Source organism: Aulonocara sp. 'chitande type north' Nkhata Bay, linkage group LG22 (genome assembly GCF_057382095.1).
Source record: "Aulonocara sp. 'chitande type north' Nkhata Bay isolate Kocher_YH1m ecotype deep benthic linkage group LG22, A_spYH_male_GT1.1, whole genome shotgun sequence".
NCBI classification, from domain to species: domain Eukaryota; kingdom Metazoa; phylum Chordata; class Actinopteri; order Cichliformes; family Cichlidae; genus Aulonocara; species Aulonocara sp. 'chitande type north' Nkhata Bay.
In genome coordinates, this window is record NC_141364.1 from 18,521,203 (window position 1) to 18,533,396 (window position 12,194).

The 12,194-nt window shown below is 42.1% G+C and overlaps 1 protein-coding gene across 3 annotated transcripts in view; it reads left to right on the forward strand.

Annotated features, from left to right (window-relative positions):
- Positions 1-1,243: 1,243 nt before the first annotated feature.
- Positions 1,244-12,194, forward strand: part of ripor2 (RHO family interacting cell polarization regulator 2) — a 77,128-nt gene continuing 66,177 nt past the window's right edge. The window contains exon 1 of one of the 3 annotated variants that reach the window (XM_086279950.1): positions 1,244-1,362. In XM_086279950.1, coding sequence (XP_086136076.1) covers positions 1,302-1,362 — 61 coding nt within the window. In that variant the 5' untranslated portion in view covers positions 1,244-1,301. Of the gene's footprint in view, positions 1,363-9,397; positions 9,809-12,194 lie in introns of those variants that run through there. The other 2 variants (XM_086279949.1, XM_086279954.1) reach the window with 2 other exon arrangements.

A 12,194-nucleotide genomic window follows, 5' to 3' on the forward strand; every position in this document is an offset into this window, starting at 1 on the left:
TCACTGATCACTTTAAAAGGGATTGGGTTAGACTCCCTTTTACCACTGAATTGATCTGTCTGACTGTAATACAGTCACAGAGGTGTTGCCTGACGGTCTGTTAGACAATCCCAGAAGATTTGTGACATACTGGCAGGCTACACCAAATGGTCACTTTATTAGGTACACCTTGTTAGTAGTATGTTGGCCACCTTTTTCCCTCCAGAATTACCTTAATTCTTCATGGCACAGATTCAACATGAGGTTGGAAACATTCCTCAGAGATTTTGGTCCTTGTTAACATGATGACATCACGCAGTTGCTGCAGATTTCTTGGCTGCACATCCATGATGCGAATCTCCTGTTCCACCTCATCCCAATTGTGCTGTGTTGGATTGAGATCTGGAGACTGTGGAAGCCATTTCAGCACAGTGAACTCATTGTGATGTTCAGGAAACCAGTTTGAGATGATCTGAGCTTGTGACAGACATTGTCCAGCTAGAAGATGGGAACATTGTGGTAATAAAGGGATGGACCTGGTCAGCAACAATACTAGGATACACTATAGTGTTTAAGCAGTGGTCAGTTGGTGCTGAGGGGCCCAAAATGTGCCAAGAAAATATCCCCCACTCCATTACACCACCAGCAGCCTGAGCTGTTGAAGCAAGGCAGGATGGATCCGTGCTTTCATGTTGTTTACACCCAAATTTTGACCCTATGTCACAGGAAAAACTGAGACTCATCAGACAAGGTCTTCTGTTATCCAATTTTGGTGAGTCTGTGTGAGCATTTGCACCTAGAGAACTGCCGCTTCCTGAATATGTTCTCTTTTTCAGACCACTCTCTGTACACCCTAGAAAACCCCACATAGATCAGCAGCATGAACGTGCACCGAGGACATCCGCGTAAATTAAGCGCTCAGGGTCACAGACCAAATGCACAGACAGGGTCGAGGTCTGCTGATTCTTTTGCCTGAGCGCTTCAGCCGCCTGTTATCTCTTCCCTCCAGGTGTACCCGGGAGCAGCAGGCCACAGCATGAGTACCGCCATCTCTGCGGTGCCAGCCGGCACAGCCGGCGTGCAGCGGCTGTATTGCGGCCATTGTCTGATGCCCTCTTTGCACTCTGACAGGCACAGAAAGGCAAAGAGTGAATGAGAAAGAGAAGAGGATCCAATTGTGAAGCGGAAAGAATGACAAAATACAATAGCGGCAGGGAGAGACAGGGAGAGAGAGCACAAAAATAGAAAGTGGTGACAGCACAAAAGGAGTAGCAGGCTTCACACTGTTAAAAAGGCATCGCTTTGGATTATCCTCTGGCACAATGCATCGCAGAGTCAAGACATACAACTACATTACGATGAAAAGATATCGATATGCTTACAGTAGGTATCTACTAGTTGTTCTCTTGCAAAGTTACTTCTGTGTGTTTTCATTACCAGCCTCGGATGTTTTCTGCCATCTCACCGAGCTTTCCTGCACACTAAACCACGCAGCGCACTGACGCAATCACAGGCTGCAGGTTTGTCCCAGTGGAAGTCGGTTTATGTGGTTTCTCTTGAATAATGTGAGAGCAGATGATACTTGCAGGATTTCAAAACTCATTTTTTGTTTTAGAAGTTCATTCACTCACATGTTCTCCTGTTTGCAGGCTGATTCATGAAGGATGTAACTCAGCAGTCTGCACTGTTTACATTGTGTTTTATGCACGAGTCATTATATCCACTCTTAGATCCAAAATACGAGTTCTCCTTCTTGGATCTCTCAGATGATTACAACACTATGCCACTACCCTATGCTATAACATATAGATTTTCTCTATAGTTTGCATTCTTGTGGGTTTTAAAGATGTTTCAGGAAGCTGGAGCAGATGTTTTGGCCTGTGTACGTCTGCATGCATGAATATGTGCAGGCTTGGCGGCGGTTTGGTACATCATGGCCGTCTTCCCTTAGCCACATGAAGCCATAATGTGCAAGACACACACTAACTCACACACGTGCACCTCCAATGAGTCAGAAAGTGCCATGGCAAATTGGATTTGCCACGCAGTGCCCTCGTTATTGTTACCCGGGTAACCAGCCACCCATTCACAGTCATCCCATTTTTTCATCTTTCTTATAGAGAGAGAGAAAAGGCCGAGGCCTGGCTAAAGAGAAAAGGAGAAGGAATGAGAGAGGTCTCCTTCCCCCCCCTTGTGTCTTCTTTTTCTCCTCCGCTCCTCATCCTGTCTGGCTCATGCTCACATTAGTCTGTGGGAATGATCAAACGTGAGTTGGCCTGAGGACACTTTTCCACCGTCCTCCAAAAATGATGTGATATTTTTTGCCTTCACCTCATTCCCACCACCTCAGATGAATACCCATCTGTCAGGGTGCAGCAGAGGAAGTCAGGCTGACATCAAGAACTTTTTGGAGGAAAGTTTTCCCATAAGTCTCCTCGTTAAAATGATCAGTCCTGGAGCAGCACAAACTTTACTGCAAAATGCACTTTGTGTATGGCAGTTTGTGTAGTGTCAGCTTATTGTGGGTTGGGCGTATCTTCCTCTTTATTCACATTCTTAGTATTACTGCTTGTTTGTTTATTGCTTTAAGTCGTTATTGCATTATTGAAGAGCTTCTCAGTTAGTGTTATATCAGCAGTTGTTATGCACTGACACCAGATCACAGTTTGGAAATCTTTCACGAGAAAAGCCTGCAAGATGTTTTATTAGCAGCATGTTTGTTCCCTTTAAAATATAGTCTAAAAGAAGAGCTTTCTATAATTTATTTATCCCAATTAGAGCTGCTTAACATTTCTTTTAGAAAGTAATTTTTACACTAATAATAGCAATAATTTGCTAAATTACAGCAATTACAGCACAACTCACGGCCACATCAAGTGTGTTGGGAAAAAATCGTCAGAAGGGAACTTGTTGTGTAACAAGCATTGCTATTTTGCAAAATATCTGTCCTCAAAAATGCACAACGGAATAGATTGAGTCGACATCAAGTAACGATGAGCTGGTCCTGATGTCCCTGAAACAGGAAAAAGAAGAAACTGAGATTCTGGGTTCATCTAATTCTCACTAGCAGAAAGCAGCAGGGAGAATTTCATGGTTTGATCCAGGAGTTGAAGCTGGATCATGACTGCTATCGTACATATTTCAGGACGTCAGTGAGGCAGTTTGAGCTCTCGTTGGCAGAGTTGGGACCACATCTGAGGAGGAGGAAAATAAATCATTTCAGGGAGGCGATTGACCTGAGTCAGCATCTAACTGTGTGTCTGAGGTAAAATAGTATCATTTTACTATTTGTATGTCACTGTATATTCAATACCTGTGCACATTTTGAGCAACAAGCTGTCACATTGCCAAATACAGTGATCTGATTGGTCAGATCTGTTTATGGTCGTACGTGAGAGTGAAAAATATTTTTGACTCATTAAATTTTCACTCAGATTTAACACATCTGGTGTGCAAAGGCCTTTTCTCTAGTGAGAAAAGTAACTCACAGAAGTAACTTTTTATTTAGCTGGCATGTTGGTTACATGTCCAGGCTTTAACTCATTGCATTTCCTTCATTACATAACCAGCAACAGGCTCGTCAGTTTCCCTCAGAGCAACAGCTAGAAGCTAGCCAAAACTGCTTCAGAGACACAGTCATTCTTGTATTTAACTATTACTGGATTCATTCGACTTGTATGCAGCCGTGTGGAATGTGAGTAACAGTAACAGACCAGTAACAGCTTTCTTGAACAGCAAAACAAACACGTTAAGCTTCTCGCTACAGAAAAAGTTGTTTGCGTATGTGGTGTGCAGTGTTGGTCAAGTTACTTGAAAAAAGTAATCAGTAACTAATTACTGATTACTTCCCCAAAAAAGTAAAATGGCCTGCATTTGTATAGCGCTTTACTCAGTCCCTAAGGACCCCAAAGCGCTTTACACTACATTCAGTCATTCACCCATTCACACGCACATTCACACACTGGCAATGGCAAGCTACATTGTAGCCACAGCTGCCCATTACTTTACTGATTACTTATTTTCAAAAGTAATTAATTACTTAGTTACTTAGTTACTTTTTCTAAACACAATTTACAACCTGAATAGGTGATAAATTGATAGATCTTTCAGCCCAATTCTACTTTTTCTGCATAATCCATCATACAAAATGTAATCAAATGGAAAAGTCTCTTTTTAAAACTTGTTTTATTAGTTTTAATCTTTTAACTTTATCCATCAAGCAAAAATTTAATTATATGCAACATTCGCTGACTGGAAGAAATTTGTTTAATATTTAAACCTATTTTCTGCACATTCCAGCACATAAAAAAATTTTTTTGTGTGTGTGTTTACACTCTTTCAAATAGATGCAAGTAAAACACAGCAGAAAATAAATAAAGTCAAAGACTAGCGGTCCTTTTGCTCTATTTTTAGGGTAGGCGGAGGTTTACCTTGGTGCAGGTGTGCTGCGGCGGTCAGTGGAAGAATCCGCGAGTTTCTCTGTGAGTTTCCCATTACATGGTAGCGCACTCGGTGCTTGCTTGGAAGTTTAGGGGTTTTTTTCGCTGTAAAAAGAAGTTTTCTTCCCACGCACAACGGACGCTAATGTTTTTGTCACTTTTTATGGAATCAAACTCAAAGTAAGGTCAGTACTTCCACGCTTTAAATGCTGCACGCTCATACTCTCTCCCGCACTCTATATTAGCCATTGTTGATCTGCACACAGCTGTTGTCACAAACATTGCACTCGTTTACTCACTGTCATGAGACATTCTCGCAAAAAAATCATGGTTTTAGTAACGCGGTATCGCAGCGTTCCTACGGGAAAGTAACAGTAATCTTATTACCATTTTTGCAATAGTAATCCCTTACTTTACTCGTTACTTGAAAAAAGTAATCGGATTACCCATCTCTGGTGGTGTATGCATCAATGGTCCTAACCAGGCTGAACAAAATACCAGAATCTCCAGAAGGAAAGTAAAACTGACCTAAATGCTAACTAAAGGTCTGCAATATAAAGGAAAAAATTTCAATAACAACACTGACTATTTTTGTGAGTATATATGTGTAAGGGGTAGTGCAGTGAATGTATAAGTGGACACTTTCTTTTTTTCTTGTTTTTAATTTAAAACATTAATGTTATCATCTTTGCCAGAGAAGCGTTTAAATGACTGAAACTGGTATAAAAAGACAAAAAAATGGGGTGCATCCATTAAATCTGTCAGTGCAAGCCTCTCAGTGGCCTTTTAAACTTGTGGCCACAGAGACCAGTCACAGCTTTTAATGCTAGCTCAGGGACAATAACAATATAGAAACACACACTCAGTGATGTGCTCTGTTGGAGTCTCCCCACCAGTCCATAAACGTTATTGGTGCAGTTTGTCTTTAATGCAAGAGCTCAGTTGTCAAGCGCCACAGAATTAGCATGGATGCTAAAGAGCTGCTGCTTTCATGCTAATAACTGATATTTTAAGCCGTGGTAACAGGCAACATACTGATGCATATTTTCAGGGCCAGCAGAGCGGCTGTGTAGGAGGCTGAAGCCGCCTATTCAGCCTCCTGGGATACTCATCATCTGGCTCGATTCAGATGCCAAAGAGCTCCATTGTTTGACCCCATTCAAACGGCACCATTGTACAGAGCCGGTCTGATTGTGCGACAGTTACAACTGTGTATGCGTGTTTTTGTGTTCACTTGTCTGTTTGTGTTTTGTTTTGGTGGTATTGTGTGTGTGTGTTCAGTTGTATCATATGTGTGTAAGAGTAATTTGTGCGTATGCGTGGTGTTGTGTATTTGCATTTCCTGAAGCAGGGGCTTTTTCTCTGGTGGTCAGAACAAATAGCCGGCCATTGAAATGCAGCAGGGCAAACGCTGACCCCATTTTCTGGCGCTGCAGGCCGGCAACAGTTCACGGTTACAGAAAGAGAGAGAAGAGAAGCTCCTATATTTTCCGACATCTGCATGTACCATTTTTGCATTGAATAAAGTGAGCCTCGGTTTAAGGGAAAAACAACAACAACAATGTTTTGCACATAATGATGACACAGTCAACAGCAGAACCAGCTCGTTATAGGAGTGCACAGATGGGAGTGGGATGAGTCTGCATAAGACAGTGGGCTTTGCTTTGCATGTGTCACTGTGTTTTCTGTTTACTTGCCTGCCTGACCAGTGACTCTAGCTCCCTGCGACACAGAGCAGCGAGTCAAAATGTCACTGCTGTTAGCCGTGAAGCAGCAGTCTGGTTGGCGAGCATTAATTATGATCCGTCACTTAGTCCGACACTCGAGTTTAACTTGCAGTGTGGTTCTTGTCGCGTTAATCAAAGAGAAAGATCTTTGCAGGGCTGCGTGATTACAAGACAGCATTCAGAAGAAGCCTTTCAGATTGCTCTCATGCACAGTTTTCATCAACATACAGTTACTTAAAATTCTTACTCTTCATTTTATTTGTTTACCGTTTCTCTGAGCATTGCACACTCTGACCTTAGGTGAATTTACAGGGAAGACTGTGGCACCTGAATGTTGCAGACCTACAAACTATGAAAACATCCACTTTTAAAGAGGTGCTGATATTTACTGGTGCTCAACCTGGATGCTTCCTTACGTCTTAATTCCTATGGAAGCAGCTGACTGCTCTGCATGGAAACGTGGACCCTCAATAAATATAAAGCAATAATTCTGAGTAAAATACAACTAAAATATATCAAATCAAAGGCTTATTTATTCAAATAATTAATTGTAAAGGAAAACATGTTTGGTATGAACTGAATGTATACTAAGTAAAATTCATTTGACATTTAATTTACATTGTATTTACTTAATACAATTACATGGGAAATTTAATGTAATTGAATTGGTTAAAATCAGAATTTGGGGCCAGATTTCTTTGTTTCTCTTTTTTGAATGACTTCATCTTTGGGTTTTGAGTTGCAGCGGCCAGTTTTAGCCATCTTCACAGATTCTGTGTTGCTTCAGATTGGCAGATAAGATTTGAACACATCTCTAACAAACACGACACACTCTGTTCCTCTTATCGACCTCACACAAACAGGAAATACTCTCATAAAGCGAGCCTTTCTCTCAACCCAAAGACGTTCTTAAAACAACTCTTTGGTCTCACATTCTTTGCGCGTCCTTTTGCGATGTGTCCGGATTGTCTGGACTTGCCCCAGTGAAAATGAGTTTATTCCCTCAAGCTTGGGCCTTGAAGGGAGCCAGCGGCTGGGGAGAGGAAGTCTGAAGGAAAAGTGATAATGAACTGACTTTAGGCCTACTTTCTATTTTGGTTTGAAATTGGTTTGTCTAAATGGGGTGAGTCAGAGAAACTGCTTTCTGGCAGATGTAGGCACAGAGTGAGAAAGAGGAAGAAAGTTCTGTCTGCCTGCTATTAAAAAAACAAACCGTTTCCATCTAAGAATAAATTAAAGGTCAAAAAGACACAAAGCGCTGCATGTTAACAGTAATTTAGGAGTGGACATGAAATGCTTGAAAGAGGCTGTTAAAGGGCCTCCTGGGGATGGACCAAAGCTTTTTAAAAAGCTGGAAAACTACTTCAGACTTATAAAGTGCGCTAGAGAGTTTGTCATTATGCAACACAACATGACAGGACTCCAAAAATATATCCAAGCCGTTCTACATGCTTTTGTTTTTCTCTAAAACAGCACAACACATGAGTTCAGTGCCAGTCTGTGCTGTTTAACCCCCTTTATTTCTATTTAGGTCAAGCTGCTAAACATTAGACTACCTGACAAGATTTCTTACAGTTTTAAACAGTTTTTGGGCTTTACTTTGTTAATCTCTTTAAATGATTTGTTTCTTGCATTCTTAATTACTGGATTTAAAGGTATTACATGCTGATACCTGCAGATAAAGACTGAGGATGTCCAGTTGAGGTCAGATGCTCATTTTGGGGTTTGGGGCTTTTAGTGATTTCTTCTGCTTATACCGGAAGTTTGTTGATGGTCACCATAAGCATTTATCTTATATTTCTACTGTATTTCTCATCTGCTGTTTTTACTATTTGTTTTTAATTGTTTTTTGTATTATAATTTATTTTGTTTCTTTAGTTCATATTTAGATTTTTTTTTTGTCCTGCAGGGAAACATGTTTCTAACCAATTAAACTTTGAAACTTGAAACTTTTCCACCCAATTATTTTTTTAAAGTCCATTGAAGACGTATGCTGTTTATTCATCTTATCCTGGAAAAACAACAGCTCAAGGAAAACATTAAAAGCCCAAAATTACCACTACATTCATACCTGTGATGAGTGGAGGTGAACGCACAGCTGTATGGTCAATAAGTACCACAGACTTGGAGAGGTGCTAGTATCACTGTAGACTCTAATTCTTGTTCCACCGGAGACATTTACAATGACCATTACATTTGTTTCTGTTCTCTGCGATTTATAGAAAGACCTTAAAACCTTGGCAGTCAGCAAGATTTATCAGATTGTCGTGTATTCAGGTGAAATGAAAAAAATATTCATTTATAAAGGACAAAGAGCTGGAGGCGACATCTCTTTATTCACACGTGCGAACGCCCTGTCTATAAATGCATGATTATATGGAACAGATGACAGAGACCAGGATTAATATCCAGTCCAAAGATAAATTAGTCACTTTTTAGATGCATCACTCAAGTCAAGCATTGCTTCTAAAGAGAAATCTTGTACTAAACAATTGTGTACTGTACTAAAAGTTGACTGAATACTTTAACACTGAGAATGAAAGAATCCGGAGGCTTTACGCTGTTTTAAAGCATATTTGTAAAGGCCAGAAATCTCTGTTTGCGCTTCCTAAACACAGATTTCAAGTGTGTGACTCAGTGTAGTCTTGAGCAAAAGACTGAAATGTAAAAACTACTATTCTGCGAGAGGTTCTCCCACTCTGTCTGAATCGAAATCTGTCTCTTTCAGAGCAGGTGAGTGTGCTTATTTGCTGCATGAGCAGCTCTGTGGAGGCTTTCAGCAACAGCAGATGACAACAGACTTTACCGGCTCTGCCAAGGCCTCCTCACAGCGGGTCACAAAAAAGAAAAAGAAAAAAATAGAGGGAGAGATCAGTGTGGTCCCATGATTCCTAGTGAGCTGTGAAGGAATGACAAGCAGAGCCAGCTTCATGTCTCACACACCATGTCAAACACACACGCGCGCGCACACACACACACACACACACACACACACACACACACACACACACACACACACACACACAGGGTGTGTTTTCACACCCTCTTTGCATGTCCTTGCTGGCTTAAAATAAAGAATCTAATTATTCTGGTTAAATCACCAGGCGCTTGAGCTGACTCATTGTGGAGAGCCATAATGTGCATATGGACACACACGCACACACATGAAGAAACACATGTACACACTACTGATCCTCCCCGTGCTGTACGCTCGCACACATGCGCACAGTTACTCATACAAGTGCTCTCCAACCGGCACGCTCTCACTTCAGCCTTGCACAGGATGTTATGAAATCAGCACTGTTGCTGAAACTTGGTGAAGGTCGCTGGGAGTCCTCTCTCTCACCCACACACACACACTTCACCTGGCACTTACGCACTCGTTCTCGTGCGGAGAGCTGAAGCTCAGCTCAGTCCCTGTCCCCTCCTGCTTGTGCGAGGAGCCTGCCGGCGATCGGACTGTCGCCTGTAGCGAAGAGGCCGGGCCGGCGTCGATTCAATTTTTACAGCCCAGTCGCTCTCTCTCTCTGAGGCTGAAGGAAGACAAGAGGGAGAGAAGAAGAGAAAGAAGAGGAGGAATAGTGATGGCCGTGACCGACATTGCAGAGGACGACCTGGATGAGAGGATGCGCGAAGAAGCGGAGGACGTCTTCTACGAGGACGGTAGGATTGCCAAGAGTCAAATGTGAAGTGTTTTAAAGCGGGCGTGGGTTTGACAGGTGGGCTGCAGGGCCGAGACAGCTGCCCCAGCGCTGCGGCAAGGTCAGACTGGTTGGTTTGTGAGTTGTGGTTATGATCAGGGTTAAAGAAAGGGTAAAAATGATGGTTGAAGGGCGCCCAAGAGGGCTCTCCCTAGCTGTGTAGGTGGCGTTGTCAACGGCACGGTTGAGTAGCCTTTCCTAAACACAGAGATGGAAAATGAGTAACCTCGAGATAAATAGATTTGTCTCAGTGAAATGAAAAAATCACGGTCAGTGTAATGAATGCTTCAGCTGTGTCTCGAGTTTCCCTTCATCACAGGCGCTCTGTGCAGTTTTTTTTTTTAATCGATTTCAAACTTTTACCCTTTTTAGAAAGCCGAGAGGAGCAGTGCCCTCTGCAGCGTGTGGGGGCGTTCTTGTATAACAAGCAGATGTTTTTAACAAGCATTATTCTCCACAAGAAAATCTCTTGTTTGTTTTTGGGTGGGGTGGGGGTGTTTGCTATTTTAAAACAAAGTGTAATCATAACCTGAGGTGAGCTGGATGCTGGAAGAGTGATGAGCAACAGCAGAACTTTACTGATGATCATTCATGAGAAGGTGAGAAACGTGTCAGCTCGGGTAGTAACTGTTGGAAAAGTAATCTCCAGTATCAGGACTGAGACGACACAATACCAGATATTGATGCTTTATAGTTTCATGTGCATCTCATGACACTTTTTGTCTTTAATGTGCCCCCGTCTATTTAAAGGAACAGCTCGGTATTTTGCAAAAAGCTATTTTTCTGTTTTTCGCTTGAAGAAAAATGTTAGTTTTTTAAAAACATATGCTTCATTCCCACAAATGCTGTGATGGTTCTGGTGCAGAATCCTGAACTAGTTTTCAGGCCCTGTAGCTCAGGAGATGGAGTGGGTGGTCCACTAAATGGGAGGAAACACCAACCTTCACATCCTGTAGTCTGAACACAGACGTAACCACGGGCAAGATTCTACACTCTGCTCCGATTCATCCATCAAAGCTTGACTGTGTGAGTTTTAGGTTGAAAGCACTTAGGCGGGAAAAAAATGGCTTGTGTGAATGTGACGAATTGAGGCGTGCAGGAAGAAAGTGTTTCGAGTGCTCAAATAGAGTTTGAAAAGCACTATAAGAACAAGTCCATTTATCATTTCCATCACAAAAAGGCTGGGTCCAGAGCAGGAACCAGTGATGTCAGCGGTTATGGGAAGCGGCTACTGCAAAAATTTAAATGATGCAGAACCTGCAGATTTTGTTGGCCATGAATGCAACTTCTGCTACGTAACATCAGGTTCTCAAACCTGTTGCAATGCAGGCTGGCCAAGGCAGAAGTGGCTCTGCAACATTATCTGCACCGACAGCGGGAAAAAACAGTGTACTTTTGACAGTCTTTACGCTAAGATAAGCTCATCAGACGATGGTGTTTCTTCAAATCTAGATCCTGGCAAGAAAACAAAACACATACTTCCCAAAAACTGTCCCTTTAATTCCAATGAAACTGTTTCCCTTCCTCGTTTTGATAAGCACATCCCTGCATCAGTGGCAAAATGGTCGATTACTCTCATTCACAGAGGCAAACGCCTCACATCAGAGCTTTACAAGTGCTCTCCCATGTTTTGTGTTTACACTGGCTTTTCTTAGCAGTTAAATTACACACTAACTGATTGGATTACACACACTAACACCAGCCCTTTGATACATTAATACATTTATCTTTAGGGTCCGCGCAGGCTTAAAAAGGCTCTTCTGCAGCTTGTCAGATGGCGAGTGGACGGGGCGGAGGAGAATATTCCGAGTTATTTCGTCATTTGGTGTGCGACGTATGTAAATGCCTCCACTGACCCACTTCTGACTGATACTCACCGATGGTAATGTGAAGTTCCCTTTGAACAGCGCTGCCAGGAGGTACACATGACTCTGTGCAACAAAGCAGCCAATCACAGCACACGGATTCATGTGCCGCTTGGCCAGCAGGCATGAGTGTGTTTATTCATAGACTCAGAGGAAGGTTGCACAATACGGATCACTAATATTTTCTGTTCTAATTAGCTCTTTGGATTAGCGATGGGCTTATTCTGTTGTTTTGTGTGTGTGTGTGTGTGTGTGTGTGTGTGTGTGTGTGTGTGTGTGTGTTTCATTTTTATTGGTGCCAAATGCAAATTTATTACAATTGTCCTATTTCCCTTCTCAGTCAAATCACAGTTAGTGAACCATTTGCATATCTTTCACATCTTTCCTATGCACACATCAGCGTTGTGTTGAATGCGCTCAGCGTAAAGTGTGTGACATTGTTCTGCAGGCTTGTAACGGCCCTCGACACCACAAGTGGTCAAA